The sequence below is a fragment of the Lagopus muta genome, chromosome 1, assembly GCF_023343835.1.
Source record: "Lagopus muta isolate bLagMut1 chromosome 1, bLagMut1 primary, whole genome shotgun sequence".
Taxonomy (NCBI): Eukaryota; Metazoa; Chordata; class Aves; order Galliformes; family Phasianidae; genus Lagopus; species Lagopus muta.
Genome location: NC_064433.1, coordinates 188,559,139 through 188,585,902, shown reverse-complemented (window position 1 = coordinate 188,585,902; position 26,764 = coordinate 188,559,139). Strand labels below are relative to the sequence as shown.

Here is a 26,764-nt window from a genome sequence, read left to right as displayed (position 1 = left end):
CTGTTTATGGTTGCATGGTTAAAAATAAATGCTTTTTTTTTTTTTTTTTTTTTTGCAGAAGCTGTTATTCAAGCCCCACCTCTGGGTCATTTGCACATACTTTTTTAAAAAATAGTTTAATTCTTTTAACTGCTAAATAAATCCAAAATGCTGACCTCTCACTGTGAACAGCAGTATACCAGTCTCCCATGGGCAGCATCCCTCTAGAATATTTAAAAATATCTTAAACTTTCAAAGCTTGATTTGCTGAAGCTCGTCTCCAGACTTTAGACAAGTTAATGAGTTACGTTTTCTGAGACTCTCCTGGAGTTAAGCCTTACTTTTGTAGTGTTTTCTGTGGTTGTTGCATATTCTTCTTGATGTGGTATATGCGTTACTTATGCAGACTTCTAATTCTGTGGCTGTCCTATTTCTGAAACTTTCTTGTTTAAGCTTGAGCTGTCGTGAGCACATTGAAGTAGCCCAGCCTTGCACTAACCCGTATAACTGGGAAAAATGTAAAACAAATGCCTGTATGTGTGAGCATTCCAACTCTAATTTATCTTGTTCTTGATTGCCTATGGAGTTCCAGAACTGAAGGGCTTCCCTTACTGTATTTCTGTGTTCCCTCAGTAACTGCAGTCTTAATAACTAGAGTGTAAAAAGTCATTCTTGGACCATATTGGTACTTTCCAGTTACAGATTTAGTTGCTTTTTTTTTTTTTTTTTGGTTAGAGGGAGAAAGAGATTTTGGATTGACAATTGGACTTGGCCTATGATAGGTAACATCAATCACCTTGTGATCCAATGCTCGCATTCTGGATATGCTGCTGTTCTGGAGGTTCCATCTTGTAACTGGGATAAGAATTCTGTTTTGCCATCCAGGTGCTGCATTTGTAACTACGGATTACTTGTTCCATAGTAATCAGGCTCAGTAGTCTTGAAACCTCCCGAAGTATAGTTCATTAACTTTATTTTATGGAAAACCTAGTTTAACTAGGACTTCGTCCTAGTTTTCACACCACTCTGATATCTCACAACTAGCTTGTGGGTTTCATTTGTATGCAAGATTTCATACAGCCCTTCCTTTCATGGCTAGTTATTGTCTGCTGTATTCAGTGCTGTACAGAGATAAGAACAAAATTGAGTGTAAGTGGTGCTGGAAACCTTGTTGCTGAATTTTGCTTTAATTTTTATGGTTCTAAGGTTGGAGTAGGGGGAGCTGTGTATGTATATATTTGTGGTGGGCAGTTAGTGTTAAGAAAGGCACTGGAATGGGCTGCCCAAGGAGGTGTTCGAGGGCTGTTTGAACGTTGTGTTGAGGGATATGGCTTAGTGAGAGCTATTGATGACAGGTGGATGGTTGGACTGGGTGATCTTGTAGGCCTTTTCCAACCTTGGTGTTTCGGACATTCTGTGAAAGCCACGAGATAATGCATGTAATAGCAACTAGGGTCCCCAGTGGCACAGAGAAATGTTTGTGTACCTGTGCAAGTTTGTGAGTGTATTAAAAAAGCAAAATGAAACAGCTTTGATGTGAAATATGATTAGGGCTGGGTTTTTGAGTGTGTGTGGTGTAGTAGCCCTGTCTGCTTGTAGATAATAGTGCTCTTTAAAGGAGAATGTGGATGGATGGGTTGGAAGGAAGTTATGATACTGTAATTAGCCTTTCTTAACAGGAAATCTCTCAATAGTTATGCCAGAGTGTAGCTTCCTTTACTTTGTTTTTATTAAATAAAAATATTTTCTTATTGTGAAGAAACTCAGTTTTTTGAGGAAGACAGTAAACTGACACTGCCCTCTGTTATGTAGATGTTACTGAGAAACTACGTAAGTGAAAGTAAGTTGAATTCAATTTGTTGGGAACTTATTTCCCAAGTCCCTCACTCAGCTGTTTTGGCTTTGCTTGCAGACTAGAACAGCAACAATGTCCAGCTCAAGTCTTGCTTTATGCTTCTGCTCTCAGGTGACAGTCAGCAGAGGGGATCTTGTAGCACTGAAGGAGGACAATAATCGCTGCTTTTTCTCTGTACCTCACTGGAAATCTGCAGTAAAGCTGTGAAAATCAGTGCTTTCAGTGATCACCTGCCTTTGAATACTGAGTGGTGCAGTGTGTTAACTCCTGGGTTCTTAAAGCACTGTGGTGTTCTGCAGTAGCAGTAGGTTATCCATGTTCTCTTTATGGCACTTAAAACTTTACCAGAGCTGCCTTTTTTTTTTTTTTTTTTTTTTTTTTTTTTTTTTTTGTTAGGACTTCCTGATGTTTCTCATGGCTTTGCTTCTCATTTTATATCTGACTGAAATTTCTGGAGGCAGTCCATGGCTATTCTTGCTTGGAACGGTTATGTGTAACCATAATTACTCCAAATGCAGATAATTACATCATTACAGCTTTCTTTTGAAGTATTTCTTTCTCTCTGAGTCCTTCTGTGACTCCTTCAGGATTTGTTCCTTAGTGAGCTTTCCCCAACTTCTTACTAGAATTCCTTTACAGTATTTGTTTATGCCTTTTAGTAGAGCACAAGAACTATCACACTCCTCTGGAGTGCCAGAGGGCTGATTTTTCTACCACAGCTGCTCATTTGCAGAGAGAATAGCCATTTAGTTCTGCAGCTGTTGTTTCACTTTACTTAGCCTGAAGCAGTATTCTACTTCAGATGAAGTAAGAGGCAGGAGCTACGGAGGAGAGGCTGGAGAACACCTGCAGTCAGCTTACTGTGAATCTTCATACTGCCATGGTTTTGCATTGGCTGAAGTTACTCGGGTGTCATGTAAGTTTGGGCTGTTGCTCTAACTATAATTTTTAATGGTGCAGACATCTCTCACATCTTCTAAACAAGATGCTCAAAAAAGACATTCTGCATTTCAGACTGTGACCTAATGATCTATTTCAGTCTTGTTTATATTCTTAAGATCAGTTTTCAGTCCCTAGATGTGGAAGTTTTAAGCTGTTCTTAGTGGCAAGAAGTTTACAAAGTAACATTACTTTGCATAGTGATACTTTAAAACAAACGAACAAGCAAACAAAGAACCATGGAGTACAAGTTTCCTTTTTGTTGGTTTCCTTTTTTTCTGTACATTGCCTGTTGTAAAGCATATGATCACTAAACTACTAAGTAAATGCTGTGAAAGTTAACTTATGAAATGCTAGAGATCTTGCTCTCCCTGAAAAATACCACACCTTTTCCACAACGCAGACATGTTTTACATGGAGAAGTTCAGTATTTTTTAACAATCTCCTGAAGTTTCTCAATATCTTGAAGGTATTTTCACTTTTTAATGCTGAAACATCAGTTACTTTTCCAAAAATAGCCCAGTTGCTGCAGATAGGATGTGTGCACTCTTACTTCTGTAAACCTTGTTGATCCTAAATCATTATAGAAGAAAACAGGTGAGTGTTGTGAATGACTTGGTTGTAGTCTTGTAAGACAGTCACTAAGCATTCGTGTATAAAGCAATAGTCTCGAATGCATGTTTGTTCTTCTGTGTCAGTAAACTCTTTTGCTCCAGCAGTGAGAACTTTTCACAAGTTCTTTGACAGAACCTCATCTTGTCTAGAAACCTATTTATGTTCATCAGTACGGGAGTTCAACTTTCTAGGTTTCCTGCAGGTTGAAGTATTAACCTCAAAAGTAGCTGTAATGTGGAGCTGAACACTATCTTGCAAAGGTTCCAGTAGGGGAGACTTTGTTGCTGATTGTCTGCACTGGATTAGAAGTTAAACAAGAACTGACCAGCCAAAAAGCCACTGCTAAACAGAAATGGAAGAAACTGATGTTGATATCAAGTTGTTCTGATATTTTTCTTGCTGTTCAAGAAGTTATGTCCGTTGTGAAGAGTGATTCTGACCAGGCAGGGTATGGACTTTTCTTACCTGTTGCACACTTCTTAGCTCAAAGGAGGTAGAAATACGTGTGTTGTGTCTCAGCAGTCACCCTTGGCTTCACATTTCAGCTTTATCAGTTAGATGGCAGTTTGTAAACCTCCAAGGGCTGTCTGTATATTCACTATGACCTTTGGGTATTCTCAAGGCTGTTAGTGGCAAATCCAGGTTCTGAGCATTTTGTGACAAATCGGGTATTGAGATTTGAGAAATCAGGGAACTAAGCTGTATTTAACTGTCTGTGAAAATAACTTCATTAAGTTAAGCGTTTCATAATGACTTAACAAATGGGTCGGATTTTCAGATTGTGACTAAACATCCCTATGCTGTTTTTCTAAAGGAGCTTTATTAAGGTAATACTTATCTGGATCATTTGAATGTTAAAAATGAGCAAATTAGGCTTTTTTTCCTGTTTTTCTTTGGAACAGATGTAGTAAAATGACAAGATCTACACCAGAAGTTGATGTGGAATGTCAGTTCTTAGCGTGAGTCGCATGTAAATGTACTGGAGAGAAGTGGCACAAAGGTCTTGTGGTTTTATTTTAATTCATGTGATGACGTACATGTAGTGTCTGGGCATGTATTGATGTATATATAACATAATAGACAAATATGGCTCTTAGGCTCATTCTCAGCTCTGTAATGTAATTTCTTTGAGATCTGTCAATTTCCTAAGGAGAAGCTCTCCACATGAAGCCCTTTTTCTCCTTCCACTCATTCTCTTGATAAGGCACTTCTGAAATCTTCGTGTAATGTTCCTTATTACCTCTGAAGCAAGCAGTCCTTCAGTTACTGTGTCTGTGTGCCGTGGCAGCAGTGCCATTCTGGAAGCAGCAGTTCTGCTTATGTAGGAAGTGATACATTTGTGCTGGTTCCAACTCTGCTATTTCACATATTTACTCTAAATATGGTACTTGCAGTAGCATGTAACTTGGCCAGTGCAGTTCCCAACTGCATACCGTGCCATCAGCAAAGCATCTCTACGGTTTGTAACCTTTGTCACTTTTAATACTTAAGCATTTGTTCTTCAAATTGTTAATATTTGTTCAATTGTTAATAGCTGTTTCCTTCCCAAATTTTTTAATATATATTTTTTTTCAAATTAGTGGCTTTTATAGCTGTATTTAATCCAGTTTGAAGAATGATACATACTTCATTAGCATCCTCACAACATTTCTGGGTGTCTGTGATCTGATTATTCTGGTACTTTCTGCCAAATCAGAAGATCAGGTGGCTATCAAACAGGGGAAATAGCTGTCTGTGTTCTCTGACATTAAGGGCTGCCTGTGACTTGCTTAGCTCTTGGCAGTGTTTGAATTCTTCTGGGATGGATAATGAGGAGCTGTAATGTGATATGACAGTTTCTGTACCTGTCTCATGTTTTTCAGGTGTGTGCTTTCTGTGTTGGGTTTACTTCTGTTATATAGAGTGCTTCTCCCCCCTGTTTATACTTAAGTTCAGAAATCCCTTCAGCATTTCACTTAAATTTGTTTCCAGTTGTGCTTGGTTTATTTGGCTGATAAATAGGTCGATATTTAATTGGAAATTGGGTCACACATGAGTTTGAATTTGATTCTATCCCCTTTACCTCCTCCCTAGCCTGCACTGCTGTGATAATTGCAGCCTTCGCTGCAACCTATTTCAAACTTCGAATTTTTCTGATCCACGTCTATGTATTCCTGACCTGACCTCATTTTTGATGTAAAATGGTAAAACTTGCTTAGCTATTCTCAGTATGGTGCCTTAAACACTGTGATAGTGGTGTCAGTTGATTGATTGTCCATTTTTCTATTTGCCAGAAACCATTGGTATTAATAATTTAGCAGACAGTGTTATGATAAGCTTAAAAAAATCTTGCTTTAAAAAATGATAAACTATATACTTATGGTACGCAGCAACTATATACAGATGTGGTTTTCAAATGAAGCTAACTTTGCATAAAGCAATTCTTGTTTGATCTGGCTTTTCTAAATATTCTTTCTGTGCTCTTTTTCTCTCAACAAGTTTTACTGGTCAGAAATAAAAAGATTCCAGTATGACTTGGAATCAGTTGTGATGGTCCGTGTGGCTTTGCTCTCATTGATACGGAGAAGTTCTGATTAGCAGGTTTAGTCAAATTACAGTGCCTGCATTTGTTGTTCTTCATTACAATTGACTGCGACCAGTCTGTTAAGCTCAGTTGGAGTTATTCTCCTCTAAATGCATTTCAATCAGATATTGAAGCAACACTGTAGAACGAAGTCTAGAGCATCAAAAGTATAGGAGGTGGACTTTGATCATAGGAATGAGCAAGAAGTCAATAGATGCCAAATATGAACACTTTTGCATGACTGGGCTGTAGTTATTTCTAACAAGGCAATGAAGTGCGTCGTGAGCTGCTGCCTTTTGGTTAGCTGTCTGATGGAAAAGCTCAAGATACACAAATGCCAGCTGTAAACTGTTTGAAATGCAGGGACTGACACGCTGTGCTATGCTTTGGGGAAAAAATGGTGCTCTGGAGGCAGACTTCTTTTATAAATCTTTGATAGTTAATAGGGAATGAGATGAAACTTCTTTTTGGATGTGTTGAGCTGGAATGCTTTGCCACAGACAGTAGCATCATTAAGCCTATCAAATGTAATCAAGGCTAACGCTGTTTCCTGGCAGATTACTTTGCATTAAAAATATGGAATATGTGAAGTTTATTTCCGTGCTTAATTTGGCATGTAAGCAGATAGAAATCCAGGGAAGCTTTTGTGTTAGTTCTCACGTGCCAGGGGACAGCACGGTTAATTGAATGTGTGATGTTGGGAATTGCATTGCTATGAGTTGGGAGCATTGTTTTTAAAAACTTTTTTGCCTACACAGAGTTATTTTACAAGGAGACTTTATTCAGATTAAATTATTTGTAAGAAAAACAGAATACTTTTGTGAAGATGCTTTTGTCCTTCAAAAAAAAAAAAAGTGTTAATGAGGAGCCTTTGTAGATAGGAATTTGTTCATCCTCTTGGTATGTAGCAGGGTGGACACAAGGCATTCTAACACCTAGTTGTACTGTAGCTGCATGTTCTTTTTAGCTCTCTGAGGTTCCAGCTAATGAATGACTTGACTTTGAAGCATTGGAATAACTAGCTAGATCTTGCAGTTAGAGCTTTTCTTTAGAAAACAGTTCTGTTTTAAAGATAGAATCAGGCTGAAGCAGTCCTTCCTTTTACTGATGACCACTTTTACTTTGGTTGTGGTTTATTTTAGAGGCTGTTTATGGCAGGGACATGTCTTCGTGCATGGTAAATACAGAAATTTCCATCTGGAAGCAGTGGGATGAGGGAGAATTTACATTTTACTACTTCTACCACTGGTCTAGTTTCAGACTGAAAAGGTTTTAAGCTCCATGTTTGCTGTAAAACTTTGTGAAACTTGGTAACTGCATCACTGCTAATGAAGTGCTCGTCAGGAAGGTCTCTAAATCTGGGATTGAGTAGAAGAGCTACTTTGGATTTATGAAGCCCAAACACAACATTACTGTTACAGGGTGGGAACCCATTTGCAAGGTTCATGGCTTTAGCTGTTGATGATCAGCAGAGCTTCATTTGCAGCACCAGAAAAGCACAACTTCTCTTCCACACTGTGCTTGGTGAAGGCTATTTCTGTTCCACCCTGACCTATCTCACATTATATTTTTGATTTTATTCTAAACAGCTTTGGCATGGACTGTAAAGGATAATTCTGATCTGTTAGCAGTTGCTAACGATGCTATTTGAACATGCATTGAAGCTGCACTAGGATGAGCCAAGATGAGTTTCGTTTGCTCAGGGAGCTCCAAATACCTCGTGGGAAATATTATTCTAAATTGAAGAAGGAAGTGAAAGCTAAATCAGGCAGACATTTCCAACACTTCTGTGAAAAGTATGGAGGATTTTAGCTGTTGCTGTACTTGACTGCCTCTTCTTACATGAGCTGAGTACACAAGTTTCAGCTGAAACAGTTTTATGATTACATGTGTGTTTCGAGTGGGGGAAGATACAATTTTTTAAATTTTCCTGTTGAGCTCCTGTACTCCATTTATCTGATCTATCCACAGTTCATATCAGAAAGCAGTCTGTATTGTCCAGAAACGAAGGCATGAATGCGCCTGTCAATGAGAAAGCTCATTAAATGAGTTCACCTTTATATGCAAAACAAAAGAAATACTGTGGAACGGGTGGAGCTTGTGTTAAAGTGGCAGCAAGAAATATTCCAGTTTGAAGTATCTTGAATTTTAGTATTTATTAGAATTTAGCACAAGTCACCAAATAGGAGCAGCTTTGCATTTTGTTTTGGTGTCTTTGTCATGTTCCTGTTGAAGATCGGTTCCTTTTGGAGTAGCTATTCAGATGGAACCTCTTGTTTTCCAGCTTGGATCCTTCCTCTTTGCATCCTTCAGATATTCATGGACATTATAAGACCTGCCTGAGCCTCCTTTTCTCCAGGCTGGGCAGTCCCAGTGCTCTGTCATCACTGGAGTTGTTCTCCAGGTCCTTGGTGATATTGGAGGCCCTCCATTCAACTCTGTCCAGTCTGCATGTAGTGGGGAGCCCAGAACTCCAGTTGCAGCCTCATGATTGCTGAGTAAAGCAGAACCATCACCTCTTCTGACCCTGCTGGAGATACTTTGCCTAATGCAGCCAAGAATACCATTAGCTGCCTTCACAGCATGGCTGCACAGCTCTGCTGGCTCATGTTCAGCTTGGTGTCTTATCAGGACCCAAAGGTTTTTCTTGCAGGCTGGCTTTCCAGCTGGGTTCTCTTAGCATGTGCTGGTGCCTGAGGCTGTTCCTACCCAGGTAAGGAACTCTGTACTTATTAGTGAGCTTCGTGAGATTTTTGCCATCCAACCTCTCCGTTGTGTCCAAGTCTGTTGTCTTTTGTGGTGCTCTGTTGGGCCAGCCACTCCCACCAGTTCTGTTGGTGTGTATTCTAGCTTGGTGTGTAATTTTCAGTGATAATAGATATTTGATTATTAGCAGTTATCCATGTTGAAACAAAATCATTTTTTAGGAATCCTTTTTTGCCTTTAAGAAAAAGGCTAATATGCTATGATCAGCAAATAATCAAAATGTCTTTGCTCCTCAGCAATTAGCTGAGATTTGGTAACTAAAAGCTCTGCAGCAAGCTTTGAGCAAGTGTTTCTTGTCAGTGAGAGAGAAGTCTTGTGGTAAAATACCGAGGGTTGTTAGCTTGAACTTGATGAGCTGCTTTTACAGAAATTTCAGGGGAAAAAAAATGGATTCCTTGAGAGAACTCCCTTATGAAATACATGCTGTGTTGTATTATTCTCTATTAGCAGTTTGATTGTCTTGACTTTTCTCGACTTTTTCCCCTCTGTACACTTACATTAGACTGCTTTTTATATGATGTCTTACAAGTGCTTAACTCAGAGCTACAGTTGCCATGAAGAACCCTCAAGCTCTGTTCAGTCAGCTAAAGCAGCAAGCAGCCATCTGATTTTAACTACTTGTAGGTATGTGAGAAGTCATGCTGGTCATAGAGCACGGAACAGGTATGGAACACAGCAGTATTTTTCACATACAGTATGTAGCTGTTTACTTCTTAACAATTGTCCTGCTAAATGTCAATATTTCTGCAATGACTTCTCTGAGTAGATCTTCATAAGCCTGTGACCACATAAAACTCCTTAAAGATACAAACAACTGCTTTTGAAGCTCTCAAGCTTGATTTTTGTAGTGCATACAGAACACCTCGGTATCTGCAGGGTAAGTTCATTTGCCTTTTGTTCTCTCAGTAATATGGGTTAAAAACATGGTTGAACTGATATCCTGCAGGGACAAAAGGACAAAAGTCATGTATGGTGTTGGCAGCATTTGAATCTCTTGATGGTGCATCTTATTTGGTGCAACAAACTGATATGAACTCTCGACAAATGCAGATGTTTCCACAAAACCATGTCTGAAGGATTTTTTTTCTCTTAGTAATTAACTGGGCAACCGTTTATTGCAGGGGAAGCTGTGGAGGGTGGCAAGTGCCAAGGCAGACATCCTACTGTGCATTTAAATATTTTTACAATTACAATGTACTGCTTTAATTACATTGCTTTTATTTTGCTATGTAATTACTGGTTTGCTGAGGACATCAGTATACTCCTGCTTTGTGTTCTGCAGGCGATGCGCAGCCGGGGAGGTTGCATACTGGAGGATGTGTTCTGGCATGAGTGCTTTTGAGAAACAGGGAAAGCTGGAGGTCTTTGAAATTCGAGAAGGTCATAGTCTGACCAAAATGCTTTGCTCTGTGGGGGTGGATATATGTATGCATCTTTATCTGCAGCTTCAGCACCCATGGAGGTAGGCAAATTCAGGGGTAGGCCTCCTTTCACTCAAATGTGTTTCCTTACAGCTCTCAAAAGCATTTAGGTGAAGTGTTGTATTCTTGTTCTGAATTAGGTTTGTAGAAAAGGAAATCCTGCTTCCAAAGTCTGTTTTTAAAAATGGGAGGAGACAAGCATATCTTATGCAGCTTTGCAATAGCCTCAGGTTGGATGGCTTCATTTCTCATCTTGGCTTTTGTCTATTAAACTAACTAAAAGATGCAGCTCCTCCTTACAAAAAAGAGAAAAAGGGATCGATGTGTGATTCCTGCTTAAATAAGGACTTGGAAGAATTTTGTGGCTTATAAACTTGTTCAGTGAGACTTGTAAGATGCACTTGCATGTGTGCACCGTTTGCTTGGGATAGCTTCCTGCTTTCAGTGGGAGATTAGTGTTGAAGCTGTACAGTTTTCAGAGTAATTACTTTGGAAGAAAATAGCAGCACTCCATCTTGTACAATTAACCATGCTTGCGTCCAACCACGATGTGTAACCATCCATACTATTCCTGATATACTGTGTGCTGAAATACTTCAATATCAAATATGATGGCTGTAGTTCACAATCAAAGCTTGCCCATCCCAAAGATCTCTTCAGACTGCAGGCCTAATGTATTCTCAGCCAGCACTGCTCAGAGTGCTGACTCTGTAGCTGAAGAAGTGGATGCATCCTCAAGTCTTCAAAGTTCTGTGCTCTGGAAATACTTAATGTTGAACAAATAACTGTTTGTGATTTTGATTCATTGAAATGATCACATGTTCAGCGAAAAAGGAGTATTTTCTTCCTCCTTGGTTTTAAATGCTCAGTGCAAATGTTGTGTTTATGCAGCCGCTGTCATGTGAGTTGGCAAATGCAGGCAGTTTTCATCTTGTAATCAAGAATCACCTTTAGAGAATGTTCTGTAGGCTCATTATTAGCATTTTTTAAAGATAAGATCAAGGCTCTGCATTTGGAGATGCTTCCAATGGGGATAATGTACCAGTGTTTGGTATGGGGAAACAAACAGTTGTTTTGGACTAATTTGGGGATAAAATACGTTTTAAAAAGTACAAGATTAATGTGGAGCAGAAGTGTTTTAGCAGGTCTTGGGCATTTCTCTGCATGTGGGTTCTCAGGAAGTAGTTGAGCTGTATTTCTTTAAGTGAGAACTTGAGGCTTCATCCTTATAGAGAGTAATGCAGTACTGGTGAGACTTTCAGTGCCTGCAGTGGTAACGAACACTGCAGCAGGAGTAAAACTTGGTTGTCAGAGAAAGCGTTATTGAAGTGTTATTTGGGGGGAATGGGGCTAAGGGAGGGATCATACCTAAGCAAGCAGATCTTAGACGTTCATTTACTTCTTATGAGCTTCATAATTCACACACAAAAATGATACACTAAGAAATCTGCAATTAAAACAAAACAAAACAGCAAAAAAAAACCCTAGTGGAAATGTAGCTTACTCTGTCAAACCAGTTTGTTTTTTTGTCTTCAGAAAAATGTGGAATGCAAATGGTTTTTCATTTAAACCTTTGACTTTGCTAATAAGCTACATTCACTCTGGAGATCCATATCCAAAGCTGTGTTGGGGGGTACTTCAGTATGCTAGTGGAAATCAGATTGGCAGGAGCTGGTAAACATCATCTGAAATTAAATTTTTCGTTCTGGCTCAAGTAATCTCTTAAATCTTTGGCAGCTCTCCCTGTGAAAATGTGAATACTTAAGGACAGCAGACAAAAATGAATTGTAAGGAGAGGAAAGGACTGGAAAATTAATCGTTAGGAAGCTGACTATCTTGTAGATACTTTTATATTGACTTTCACTTAGATTGCTGGTTCTCTCTCATGACAAAAATTGATCTTGATGGGGGCAGGTTAAAAGAATTTCCTGGCATTTTTTCTGCATGATTGTCTCAGAAACAAAATAGTGCAGAGAACTGCTTTGAAATACAGGGTTTGCCATCAAATTGGAAGATAGCTAGAGTGGAATATGTCCTTCCCAGGTTTTTACTGGTAATTTTTTGTTAATAACTGGTGTGTTGGAACATAGCATGTGCTGGCATTGTTTGAAGCTGCTCTTCAGGGCAAGATTAGAAGACAAAGTTAAATTGAAAAACTGGGGCAGTTCTCCATGGAAGAGCTGCTTTCTAAATGGGTAAAGATGATGTTAAAGCTGAGTATGAAATAAGGAATATCACACACAGAATCACAGAATCACCCGGGTTGGAAGGGACCCCAAGGATCATGTAGTTCCAACCCCCCTGCCTAGCAGGGCCACCAAACATACACATTCAGATCAGGTTGCCCAGGACCCCGTCCAACCCGGCCTTAAACACGTCCAAGGACGGGGCATCCACAACCTCCCTGGGCAGCCCGTTCCAGGGCCTAACCACTCTCCTGGTAAAGAACTTCCCCCTAACATCTAACCTAAATCTTCCCTCCTTCAACTTAAAACCATTTCCCCTAGTCCTGCTGTTGTCAGCCCTTTTGAAGAGTTTACTCCCCTCCTGGGTGTAGGTTCCCTTCAGGTATTGATAGGCTGCAATGAGGTCACCCCGCAGCCTTCTCTTCTCCAGGCTGAACAAGCCCAACTCCCTCAGCCTGTCCTCATAGGGGAGGTGCTCCAGCCCCCTGATCATCTTAGTCGCCCTCCTCTATCTGGCAGTGCAGGAGCACTACAAGAATTTTTGGCTTATTTTTAGTGTAAAACACTGGTGTTAGACTGCAGTAAAGGTGGGGTATCCTTCTGTATTTATATTGAGGAATGAATGTAGCAGGGGACAGCATCTTCCTTTCTCCTTGGTGCAGGGGAGTTTTTGTTGGTGTGCTGTGTTTGTGGGTGGGGAGGGGAAAGTGGAACTGAGGAGAATCCAGAAGAGATCAGCTGGAAAGATGACTGGAAGAGTTTAGGGAGCACTGAAAGAAAAAGGTTTATTAAGAAAACGGGTGACAGAAAATAGTGTTGGTGGAAGGACTGGTGCCCTTCCCTGTTTCCTCTTATTCTTCTCCCTTTTGCATGCAATCGTCTTTTCTGTAGACACTCCTGCCCATTTTCATCTTTTGTATGCATATTCTCTTTTTGGAGAGTGAGAAAAACCACGTGGAATGTTTTTTCCCCCACTTGGGGTAGCTTTTTCTGTTTTTGGAGAAATAATATCATTCAAAGAGGAGTATGTTGTAGAAAAGAAGTTTTTTACAATAAAGATAATGAAGCAGTGGAACAGTTGCCTGAAGAACTGGTGGATGTCCCATCCCTGGAGCCTTTCAGAGTCAGTCTAGATGGGGCTCTGAGCAATGTGATCGAGCTGTAGGTGTCCCTGTTCATTGCAGAGGACTTGGAGAGGTTGATCTTTAAGGTCCCCTTCCAACTCAAATGATTTTGTGGCAAGTGATGGAATGAGCTCACCCTGTCTCAAGTCAGTGAGCTGCCTTACAAACACATGTCCTAAAAATGAGTATCCATCAAGTTGCATGGGGGGAGATTCAGGTTGGATGTTAAGAAAATTTCCTCTCCTAAGGAGTGGCAGCCAAGGGAGGTGGTGGAGTCACCATTCCCGATGTTGTTCACAAAACATTTAGATGTTGTACTAAGGAACATGGCTTGGGGAAGTATTGGTGGTAGTTTGGACTGGGTGATCTTGGAGGTCTTTTCCAACCTTGGTGATTCTGTGATCCTGTTTCTGAGGTGAAACGGGGGGATTGCATGTTAAGTGAGGTTCTTTCTAAACCTTACTCTTTCCTTTGGTTTGATGGGGGTTGAGGATTGAGCCCAGGTTAGGGGTGACTTTTTATAATTAAAAAAAAAAAAAGGGGGTGTGTGAAATATTACAGGGAGGGAGTCATAGAGGTAGTGTCATCTAAGGCTCACTGTTCCTCCATTGGTTTTCCTAACCTGTTCTTCCCAAGTTGTGTTGTGCTCACCACCACTCTGAAAAAGGCCCTTCACTTACCTGAAGTATAAATTGAGAATCAAGATCTAAGTAAGTTAAACTGTGGTTTGTATTCAACTTACAGAGTGAAAATATTGTGAGAATGGAAGGAGTTAGCTCGTAGCAGTAGCTATCTAGTCAAATCTGTTCAACTGTGAGCTTGATAGCCTTTTCCTTTTGTAAAAAAGAAAAAAAAGGTAGAAGTGAATTCATAGTACTGGTCAAAACTTGTTACTGATGCTGGTACACAGGTAGCTGCCTTTGACAAACTTGTGTTCAAGGGATCCATCCATGGGTTTAACCAAGACTCTGGTAGATGAGTGGTGATCACTTGCTAGCTGTGGGATTGGAGCAGGTGACCTTCAGAGGTACTGCCAACCTGAATTAATTTAAAATTCTGTGATCCGATTTACGTGCAACTTATTTTCTTTACTATGCTATGATGGTCTGGCAATTCAGGTGGTTTTCCTGCTGGAGCATCTCCTCTTGTCTGAAAGCGTAAGGTGCTGATGCTTGCAGGATAAGCAAAACTTCTTGAAATTGTTACTTCTTCCTGGGAGAAATGCATCTGCTTGGAGCAGTGTAGAGGAATCAGGGTGTTGGTGCATTCAGGTTTTAAACTTCAAGTTGTTTGAGCCTTCATGAATCATAATTGTTTCTGAATTAACGAGATAAATGTAGCTGGAATGAGGGAATTGTTTGTGCATGTGGCTGTGCTGTTGAGTTGGGATTTAGAAAACATTTAGTGTTGACCTTAATAGTGTGATGAAGGTATTCAGTACATTGGAGGGTAGGTACTGATAAGGGGTGCAGTGATCTGTTGTGTCTTCAGAAACTGTCTGCAAACATAACTTAGATCTGTGATTTTCTGCAGTGTTTGTAAGTGTGGGGAACTTTGAATGTTTACCATTAGAAATGCTGGATCAAAATGAGAATTTGGTACCTCCTTGTACATGAGAATTAAGAAAGCAAATAAAAACGCAACACAACAACAAATAAAAACCTGTTCCCTGTTTTTCCAATTGCTTCATGAGCTGTTTCCTATATTTTAGCTTTTTTTTTCCCCATAATTTCACTTACGGGTGCTTTGTTTTTGGTTTAAACTCATCTTGTTCAGAGAAGTCCCTGTTGAAGTAGTTATCCAGCTGAACCCGTTCGAGCTACTCTATTTTCACACAAGGTATCTTGATCAATTCTTACAGTGCTCAAATTTGAGAAGTGAGGATTTGTCAAGGAGTTGCCATAGGAGTAAATCTAGACTGTGAAACATCCTGCAGCAGTAATGCTGGGTTCGTGGGATTACTGACAGAAAAAGTTTCCAAGGACTGTAGTTAGAAATCACTGTTGTAGCTATGGGAGAGAATACTTCAGCCACACTTGAACTGAAAGGAATAAAAAGACAAGATGCAGCTTGATGAAGTGAAATTAGAAATTGCTGGCTGTAAAGCAGGTTATACTACATGATGTTAAACCTGCCTTCAGCTTCTTTTATTCTGCCTATCTACTGTGAATGAGATTAATCTCATTCCTTGTGAAATGTGGAGAGCCCTGAACAAAGTCGTTCTTCTCAGGTTTCTGTAACTCTTCCAGCAATAGTTTCCTGAGTTGGTGTATCTAATGCCTAGAAAAAATGTTATATGCAGAGGAGGAATTGCCAGCTGCAGTTCTTACTGTTATGAGAAACATGCAGTGTACATTTCCTTATCTCCCAGTTGAGGGGAGCTGGATGAAGCCTCTGGGAAATGTGTTGTAGAAGACTTCATCTAGTAAAGCAGTTGGGTGCACATAGGTTTCTTCCTATTCTAAGTTAACCTTAAGCTCAGATAAAATACTGTTTGTGGCATATTTTGCTTTAAATGCAAAGGCAGATATTTTCTGGTAATGGTGAAGATAACGGAATATTCTTTCAGCTCTTGGATGTATGCAGGTTATGTAATATCCTTCTGGCAGATAAAAATCTCACTGGCTCAGACTAAGACCCAACATCATTCTATCTGGATCAGTTAAGTACGTCATTTGGACTTTTTGTTTTTATAAAGGCTTCATCTACAGTTACCAAATGTTTCTTTTTGAGGAAGAAATCAAGAAATTGTCAGTACTGCGTGCTTGTATTAATTCCCACTCAATTATTTTTGATTGTTTTTAGACAAATTGGATTTCCAGTGAAAAGTACTTGTATCCAGGAACTCTAATCGTATTTCCTGTAATAAAATAACATCTATAGAAGAGTTGGGAAATTAATTAGAAATTTATCATATGTACACAAAGTTAGAGTTTAACACTTAAATTGGAATGCGTAGAATCAGGTTTGAATGTGGCAGAGTAGATATCAGCTGACCTCTGTATTTTGGTTTTATCATAGGATTTTGGATTTCCTCTGTCTTGTGTAAATGTCCAAAATCCTTTCATGGCACAATTCAATCCTCTGATGCTCAAGTGCTGAAGAATAGTATGTGTTAAATGCTGTTGAAATGTTTTCTAGGTGTTCTGTGTGAATTTTCCTGCTGGCACTGGTATGCATTTATCAGTGGAGCCCTTTTGAGTTCTTTGTTCATTTTGTGTCTTAATTTTTGGAAAATACTGTCTTGCAACTTCATAAACTGAGAATTAATATTAAGAGATATGGAAATATGTCAGAACTGGGGGGATGGTGTTCATAATCTAGAATAGAGGTTGTTGTCAGCAGGTGCTGAATGAAGTAGTTCTGGACTTGTATGTTACCCTTCATGCAAAGTATTCAGGTTTAAAGGTATCTTTTAGGTCAGGAAATGACAGCCACTGACTTATGGAAAGCCTTGCTGCTGCTACAGTCTGTGACTAAATTCAGTTTCTATTTCATTCCAGATCTGCTGCCAAATGCTACGTTGTTATAAATGGAGCGGTTGGTTGGTTTTTACTCTGCTAGGAGGAGGATGTGATAGTGGGGTTTAAAATTGACATTGGTACAGAGATCATGTTGGCTGCTCAGAGGTGACCTGTGGAGTGTTAATCCTAAGCACAGAAAAATTGTTTAGAATTAGTGAAAGTAAATTGAATTTTAGAACACCATTAGCACTTCAGCTGTGTTCTTAATACAGTCAAAGGAAATGCTCTTTCTTTTGTCCAGTGACAAACTTCCTAGCAGTGTAAATCCAATCGTTTCAGATTAAAGACCAGTTAGAGGCAGAGTTGCTGACTTCTAATGTTCTGATTTCTTTTGCAAAATTCATAGAAAGTTGGCACAATTAGCTGCTGCAGTGTTGTGTGGTGTCTTATGGGAAGGAATTGCATCTGCTAAACTTTCATCCAGCCCTTGGTAACACGCTAGCTCTGAAAGCATTTAATAGATGTTTATATTGAACGTTGCTGACCAAATGATGGAACTTTTCAAATCTGTTTTTCTGTTTCTGAGATGAAATATTTGCTTAGAGTGAGAAGTATTACTGTAAGAAGATGAGACCTTAACACAGGAGCAAGGATTATAGCTTGGGAGTTAGAAGAACGAAGATCAAGACAGGTAGTGAAAGCAATTGAATGCATGTCCTGTGAGCACCATCAGTTTGTGCTCTGCTGTTTCAACTGTTGGGCTAAGTAAAAATGCCAGATTTTTTCCCTACTGCGTATCACATTCACAGCTGTGATACAATAGAACTGTTTTAGCTTTGAATGTTTTGTCTTGAATGAATGCTCAGGATGAGAGGTAATGACTTTAAGTTATGCCAGGGGAGGTTCAGGTTGGATATTAGGAAAAATTCTCAGAAAGAATGGGAAAGTATTGGCACAGGCTGCCCATGGAGATGCTGGAGTCTCTGTTGGTAGAGATGCTGAAGGAACATGGAGTATGGCGCTGAGGGATGCGGTTAGTGGGCATGGTAGGGATTAGTTGATGGTTGGACCTGATGATCTTGGAATCACTGAGATTGGAAAAGATGATTCTGTCTCATGGAGAGAGCGCTGAGAGTACAAGGGGGAAGTCCTTAATTCATAGCCTTTGCAATCCTAAGTTCAGAGCTTAACTAAGATCCATTTGTACAGCTGGAGGTGAAAGGGGAAAAGGACTGATCATAAACAAGCGGACACTCATGCAGAGAATTATTTTCGTATCAGTGTTGTCCCGTAGTCCATCATTAATGATTAGCCACAAATAGAATGTCAGCCAGCAGTGTGTTATCTCTGCAGAGTCAGAAAGCCAAGCCACTCGCTGAATGGGTTGTGCTCTATTGGATTTCTGATATAACTTTATAAGAAGTGAGTTGAAGGTGAAATGATACTTCCTTTCTTTTTTTTTAAAGGCATATATGGCTTCACCATGTGTTTTGGCTTTGGGTATAAATTTACGAGTTAGGTAAACTTGAACTGAAGCATAGCTGGCTTGTTCTTTGGATCTATCAATGTGTATTCGAATTCTAATTGCCTTTCCTGCTGGTAAGACAAGTTGAAGCGTTGAGGCCAATGAAAACTTCCTGACACCTTCATATTTTGCTGCATAATGCCACTTTACTATTCCTGGTGTACTGCAACTTCTGCTAGTTTCCATTTTAGAATATATATATATATGTAACTCTTTTGGAAGTGTAGGGAATTAAGAATTCTTAGTGCAAGTTTTAATGTGTGATAGCATGCTTGTTCATTGTAGTGTTTCCCTTGTTTGGTCACTGAGTTTCTCTGCAGTAAAGAAGCATGTGAAGTCTGGGAAGTATGTAGTCTGTTCAGAATGACCTTTAAACTTTGACAATGCCCTTGTTGTGAAGTACAGGTATGTAGTGTGTACATCTGCTTGGAGGTAATGACTCCAGTGAGGTATTTGACTACCAGGGTGGTGCTTAAACTATCAATAAATCAGAAAACAGGACTTAGCTGTGTAAGTGTGTCTATAGAAGATCACAAAATAGAGATGAGAAAAAATGAGAGTCTTCTGTTGGGCCTGAAGAAAGTAGATGCATGTATGAATATATAAGCACAGGTGCTAATGGGGCATACACCATCACCTGTGTCATTCCTGTGTTGCTTTTTTGGTAGCTGGAGAGGAATGAGGTGTTTCATGTGATGTAGGTATCCTTGCCTGTCTTTAATCATGCTTTGTACTCCTTGTGGATGGTAGTTTCTGGATTTAAAACACACAGAAAGGCATTTTTTTTATCGTTAAGTGCCCATTGCCATACTTTATATTGTAATTGTGATGCTGTGTTTGTGACCCCGGTTTCTGTGACAGGTGGCTGACAGACACAGCCTGAACTACAGTGAGCTGCATTGAGGAACACTGAGATCTCACAGCAATGGTACCTGCAATGGGGAGGAAAGAAAATGCAACTGCCAAGCATTGCTGCTTTTACATACGGAATGGATTCTGTGGGGAAAATTAGATCCTTTGAACGGGAACAATGGTCAGCTGAACTGCTTGTTCTGTGGAACTCTTTCAGAGCTGTATTTTGTAGCAGGCTTTTAAAAAATAAATGTGTAGGGCTTGTTCCTCCAATGCAAACCACTTGAATACCTAGCAGGACCTGTTACCTGTATTTCTTCCTAACTGTGGTCTGAACGTGAGCTGCTCTCCAGGACTGCAGTACCTGTTTCCTACATGTTTTCCAGTAATCTTCATAAAACTGCACTGTCTACATTACTCAAATGCTCTCACTCTGAAATATTTTGGTCCTACTTCAGATGAAATTTAGGCAATCTGGAAAAATACTGCTGTATTTTCCCTTTTGTTAACAGTGGAATAATGAGCTCCTTCACTGCAATCTGTAAACGTTGTTGCTCATTTTGATGTTGCTTACAAAGTGACTTCCCCATAAAGTGTTAAAAATGCTGCTTTGGAGCAGTTTGGGCTGGATGAGTTTGGTTGCTGTGTTTGGACCAGAGTAGACATTGGTTTTCCAGTTGTCTTAGCAAACATGAATTCCTATTCAATGAACCACAGATGCGAGTTGGCAAGTAACTATTGATCAAAGTAATAGGGCACTTGCAAGCTTCTTTGTGTTTGACCAAAGCTTATTTTAGGGACTGAATGAATTTTATCTGTCTTAGGATATGTAAGTGTAGATTCTGTCTTGTTTCATAGGATGCAATTTACCTTCTTCTCCCACTTAGTCTTTTCTTAACTGAAGAATGCAGTTAAAACTCTTGGCACTGTGTGCATACTAATGTTGATTGATCAGTATTTCAATTAGCTGCACATGGGATGGCTATGGTAAGATGCAAAACAAAAAAAAAAAAGCAAAGCACATTGGAGAATATAACTATGTGCTTACTCCACATAGCATCTTTGGTGTAATAATAGATGAAAAAGCAGTGGTGACAAAAATAGGAATTTGTCATGGTTGCTTGACCTACTTTGAAGGGCTCAGTTTCTGGCCTGGAAGATCCAATTCTTGGCAATATTTCCAGGTTGGTATTTTAGGTAGAAATGTTAGAAATCAGAGGTACATCTTTGTGTACGCACAGTGGTTGAGTTTGTAATTTTGACTTGCATTCAGTCTACTCAACGGGTTTCTGCAGATGATGGTCTGAGCTAGCAAAGTCTGTTTTCAAGGCAAATTTTAATTGATAAATTAATGGAGTTAAGATTCCCCAAATAAATTCATACGAATGGGTTCTCTGTGTGAGAAAACCAAAGAGTTAGTTATAATTCTGCCTTGGGGGGATGCCTAGGGCAGGATGGGGTTCTGCATCAGGTCAGATCACAAGCACATGCTGTAATCACGCCTGTTCTCTGGGATAATGAGTTGCTGATGCCTCTGCTGCTGTGTTGCCAAGCCCGACTGCCTTGGCTTTGCTGTTGGTTGGGAACCCTGTGATTGCATACAGGGTTTGCTAATCCACATCTACACACCTGGTGAAAGTGCTGTATGAAACCAACCTGTAGGAGCAGTTGTGTGTGCAGGTAGCTTCTTGTTTCTTGTGTGTGAATCTTCAGCCTTGTACTTTTCATCTTTATGCTTCTCTGACCTGATACCTATCAATTGTGTAATATTTTAGGGGAAAAAAAAACAGTGAATCATTTGGTTCTGTCCTGTAATGAAGCATGAACAGTTGTAAAGTTTGTAGATATCTTGGTTCAAAGAGCAAATAACTTCTTTCTCTCTCCTGGAGTAAATGTAATTTCAAAATCTTTGCTGAAACTTGGCACTTGAATTAATATGGATAGGTGAAATGGAATTCTTCAAACTGTATCACCTCACAGATCTAAGGCCTCGTAACCTTTAGAAATTTACATTCATATTGGACTATAGTTTTGTAAGTCACTTCTGTGTGTCCATTTTCTCATTCTCTTTCCATACACAGGGCATTAAGTCATTAATTGGTTTAGGTAGTGAGGGACCTCAGAGTCTGCTGATCTGACCCTTCTTGGCCAGGGTACCCAGGAAAAGATCTGCTTCCTTATGGATTCCAGTGCCTGACCACTTTCATTTAAGATCCTTTTTCCTATGAGAATTCCCCTCGCTGTACTGTTTGCTGCTTGTTGTGCTCCTGCTGTTAAAAACCACACAAAAATGTCCAAGTGAAGGTAATGTTTGTATTCCCTCCCACCTCCCTTTGTCTTCTCTTCTGCTGATGGAATAAGCCCACATCCTTCAACTCTGACTGTCCTGCTGAACTTTGGGCTATCTCCACCTCCACCCATGGATATGGCTGTACATTAGTTGCTGTTTAAAGTTTTCCCCAATGCAAGTGTCCCACCCAGCACCAAGCTTAAGGTAAAGTTCCTGTTGCTTACTGCTGCTTTCTTTGAAGCTTTGAAAGTGCCTTATCCCTAAGTAGTGCAGGTTTTATTGTATAGTATTGCTCGTACCACACCCAGAAACTAGCAGCATGAGCTAGTAGTGGGTAGGGGTGTGAAATCAGGTTGTATCAAGTGTACAGTGTTGAAAATCACCGTGTTTGTGCCTCTCCGTTATTGATGGGATGAGGTGAAGAACAACACCATATGTGAGGCTGCTCCTGCAAAACCAGCCCAGCAGTGTGGAGTGCAGGCTTCTGTATTCCCTTCTGCTATACTGTGCTGTGCTTCTTAAGCCATGGTTAGCATAAAAATGCCTGCTCTAATTGAGGCCTAACTGTACAAGTATTTCTGTACCAAATCAGTATTACTCATGCAAATACTTTCAAAGAAGCTTTTAGACTTGTTTCAGAAGAGTTACATCAATGATAAAGGCACTTGAGGGTATCAGGATGTACCAGACTGCTAAGCATCTGTGCTGATGAAAAAGCATCTTCCACATAAAACCTTCCATACATCTGTTCAACCTGCCTTTTGTACAGAAAGAAGCTTTTTATTTTGCTGGACTAATTTTGCAGTAATAAGAGTTTTGTACCAACTCTTCCCCTTGTTTGCATTTGCAAATTTATTTCCTTCCACTCAAGGCTAGACTTGTCTGTTTACCCCTGTTCTTGCCCATTTTCTCCCAGTTGGCTGCTATTTCTCCTTCCTAACGTGCCTTCCCCTCTTCCCCCACTCACCAAGTTCATTCACATGCTTTTCACATAAGCATTCATCAGTGCTGTGAGGGATGGTTTTCAGCTGCTGTCACAAAGGCTGTTTTCTTTTACATGCAGCGACAGATATCAAGACATGATTTGAAAGCTGTTTTCTTTAAAAACACTTCTACCAGTGTAAAATGTCTTCTAGAACAGATGTAATTGTTTAGCAATTCAAGGTAATGGATTTAAATGATACCTCGTTATGATTGACTATGTGGCAAATGTTGTGTTTAGGAATAGAAGTTCTCACTTTCTAAGTTGCATTGCACTCTTAGGCTGTGGTGTGTGACTTGATGTACTGCGATGCATACCTTTACACTTAATGTGTATTCCTGTTAGATAGCCTTGCACAAAACTTATTACATTATTCCTTAGGTGTCAGGAATCAAGAAGCTTCAGGGCTTGGTTTTAATGGCCAGCTCAGAACATACCTATTGCTGAGCAATATCCTCACCTTGTCTTAACACCTAAAGTCATCATCCAATAATAGATAACCATACCTTAAAAGTGAGGTCATGAATGCCTGTAGTCATCAGTTTTACTTGTAGATCAAGGAATGGCTAATCACTCCATCTCACATTTTTGAATGTGGAAATCATTTCCTGCTTGCTTCCTTTAATTATTAAACTTGCAAATACCAGTGTTTTCAGTTCTGACTCTACTAGTTCGGAGTTTACAGTAGGCGTATGTTACCTGCTGCTTGTGTCTGAAGAGAGTCCTGCCTGACTTCAGTCACTCATAAGAGTTCATTTGTAGCAGAATAGAAAACTTCTGTCTTCAAAGATTAAATGTTTGCATTTGGAATTAACTGGAATCATAGATCTGCTTAAAATCCTAGTAGATAACAGATAGGACTCCAATCTTGATCCATATTGAAGTATGGCCATTGGTAAGGCTTTGAGTCTGAGGGAAAATAACTGCTTTATATGTGGGGTGGTAATAACAGTGAAATGTCATCTGTCTTCTGTTGAAGGAAATAAAAACTTAGTATTTAGTGCTACCGAGCCCTATTGTATCACAGTTGAATGTAAATAGTTGCTTCTGCTTTAGTTTCTGTAGCATTGTGATCTGAAGTCTTCACTTCCTTCATCAGCATTTGAAACCAAGTTAATGGATTTTTCCTTAGTATTATTTGCTACATTATAAGCTGGGCTCCTCCTGATGACACGTTTTTGGCTCTACCAGATCTAAGAGATGAAAAGGATTACTTATTTAAACAACCATCTCAGGATTCACTAGATCTTGTTTGCCAAAAATTCATACAGAACAAAAACTGGATAGCTTTGTTTCAGCTACCCAGCCTTGGTTGTTTTGCTTTGCTTCTAGCCGTGTTTCTAGTTGAGGCCAATTTAGTTTTAGGTAAATGAATCTGTCAGCCTCTGCACTGTAGCTAGAGGCTCATTCTTAAACTTTTCCTCTGCTGCTCTTTTGGAGGTGTTGATTGCGTTGTATCAAGGCTGAGTGATCTTTCAGTTTTAGTCACCTTGAACCATTGGCTGGAGGGGTTCATTGGTCCATTGAAAAGCCAGAAATGGGAGGTTTCATGTGTTACGATTAATTCCAGTCTTCCAGCAAGACTTCATTAAATAGTAACAAGTAAGAACTCTATTGCTCTTTAAAGAGTTAGATAACTTGAAGCTGGGAGTTGTTAGTCAGAGGTAGCATAGATTATTCTGGTGCTTCTGTTCCAGGACCTTGTAAGGCAACTGCAGAAACAATTAAGGACCTGAGATCTTGGCATTGAGAAGAGTCATATTTGTGTTAATGAGGTTCTAGTTGACTGCTTTTCAGATATTTTTTTTTCTTGGAAAGACATTCAGTTTTCATAGAAAATATTACTTTATGAAGTTAACACGGTGTTTTTTGTATTTCACTGATTTTCTTTCTTATAACTTACAGAATTTTTTATTATTGCATTGCAGATTTAATCCAGTGCACAAATGAGATGAATGTGAACATCCCACAGCTGGCAGACAGTTTGTTTGAAAGAACTACCAACAGTAGCTGGGTGGTGGTCTTCAAATCTCTCATCACAACCCATCATCTAATGGTGTATGGAAATGAGGTAATGCAGAAAATATTATGTCTGAGAATGGTTAAAGCACTTTGTTTCCATAAATGTCAGCTAAATCCTTTCAGTAATTATTTATTGTCTGGAAGAGGAGCTATGAGATGTGGTTTAGTGCTTGTGGTAGCAATGATAATGGGAGGATGGTTGAACTAGATGATTTTGTAGGTCCTTTCCAATCTTGTGATTCTATGATTATTTTTGCCAAAAATTGCATGAACATGGGCAGAGTATTATGTTTTTCTACTTCAAAGTTTGTAGTGCTTGAATCAAAACTGTGTGTTGAGAGCTGGAGGTACCTTTTTCTTGGCAGTGTTGTTTTAACTACTGAAAATTCAAGGTAATTGATTGTGACCATCACCACTCAGCCTTCTTCAGCAAAGGCAGAATGCGTGCCTGTGGCTTTGAGTGTGGACAGACCAGTAACATTGCATACTATAGCACAATTAAATGAATAAAACACCAATTCAAAACAAAAAGCAATAAGCTTGTTTTGCTTCACAATTTGAGTTCTTGTGGGGCCTTACTTATCAGAACGCCAAGCACGGCAGCTGCTTGGATTTCCCACATCTCAAAAAAATAACTTATCAGGCTTTATGAGAAACACTGTAAGCATTGGTTGGTATTGCGAACAGTATAGCATAGTGTCTATGAAGTTGGGAATTAAGGGGTAGCTTTAAGAATTCACATGCACTACTTTGTAGTGAAGACCAAATAATATTCTGCTCTGCTCTTGAGGCCCCATCTGGAGTACAGTGTCCAGGTCTGGAGCCCCCAGTACAAGAAAGACAGCAGTTGGAGAGGGTCCAGAGGAGGGCCGCAAAGATGATCAGGGAGCTGGAGCAGCTCCCCTACAAAGACAGGCTGAGGGAGCTGGAGAAAAGAAGGCTGCGGGGTGACCTCATTGCAGCCTTTCAGTACCTGAAGGGAGCCTACAAACAGGAGGGGAGTCAACTCTTTGAAAGGGTAGATAACTGCAGGACGAGGGGAAATGGTTTTAAGTTGAGGGAGGGAAGATTTAGGTTGGATGTCAGGGGGAAGTTCTTTACGAGAGAGTGGTGAAGTGCTGGAACAGCTGCCCAGAGAGGCTGTGGATGCCCCGTCCTTAGAGGTGTTCAAGGTTGGATGGGGCCCTGGACGGCCTGGTCTGGTATTAAATGTGGAGGTTGGTGGCCCTGCATGTGGCAGGGGGTTGGAGATTCATGATCCTAGAGGTCCCTTCCAACCCTGGCCATTCTGTGGTTCTGTAAAATACTTAGAAATATATATGTATGCACACTCAGAGGTTTCTATTGGAGATTGGCTGCAGAGTTTCTGGTCTTGGTGAAATGCACTGAATCTATCCTTTGAAGCTAAGTTAGCCACAAGAGGGCAAACTTCTCATGTTGACATTAAGCATCATTGCTGGGCTAATTGGCTCTTTCCAAAATAATCTCTGACATTCTCCTCTGTTTGCTTTTGGAGTCTAAAGTTTCATGCTGATGCCAATACAATTCACAGTAAGTTAAGGTGCTATTGTCTGAAATACTTGCCATGTGAAAAATAAAACTGTCAAATAAACTTTGATTGCCAAACATATTGCGAAAGTAACGATGCTGAGTGCTTCTTGAAAAGAAATTTTGCAGCTAGAAATAGCACTTGGACAGTAAATATGGAAATTGAGTTTCATGATTGGGGATGAAAGTCCAGTGGAGATATCTAGAAGATCATAAAGAATCCACAAAGTGCTCTATAAAAAACTGGGAAGCATTTGATCTTCCACCTTTCATTTATTTCCTTTGTCAGAGTACTGAGTGCATTAGTCTTCTCTAGTCTTTTTTCTGTTTATGCTAATGAAAATAATTTAGGACACATTATATTAATCAGAATTATTTTTCTTCTGTCAAAATGTTATCGTGAATGGTCGTCTGGTTTATATTTGTAGCCATGCTCTAGAGAGTGCTTCATAAGACAAAATAATTTTTCCTACTGACTTAAATCTGCTGCCAGCAACCTGAAAGGTCTTTTAAAAGATGTCACATCATTCATTTTATGAAACAGTTCAGAACTACATTGAACTAATTTGAGGTATGCTAAGCATGGTGCTGTGATGTTAATGCTTTGTATGGATTCTTATGTTTATTTAATGC

At 39.7% G+C, this 26,764-nt stretch overlaps 1 protein-coding gene across 4 annotated transcripts in view; it reads left to right on the top strand.

Moving 5' to 3' along the window:
* Positions 1-26,764, top strand: part of PICALM (phosphatidylinositol binding clathrin assembly protein) — a 63,565-nt gene that overhangs the window by 2,173 nt on the left and 34,628 nt on the right. For all 4 annotated transcript variants that reach the window (XM_048934217.1, XM_048934214.1, XM_048934215.1 and 1 more), the window contains exon 2: positions 24,490-24,632. In XM_048934217.1, the coding sequence (XP_048790174.1) occupies positions 24,490-24,632 (143 nt within the window). The remainder of the gene's footprint in view (positions 1-24,489; positions 24,633-26,764) is intronic.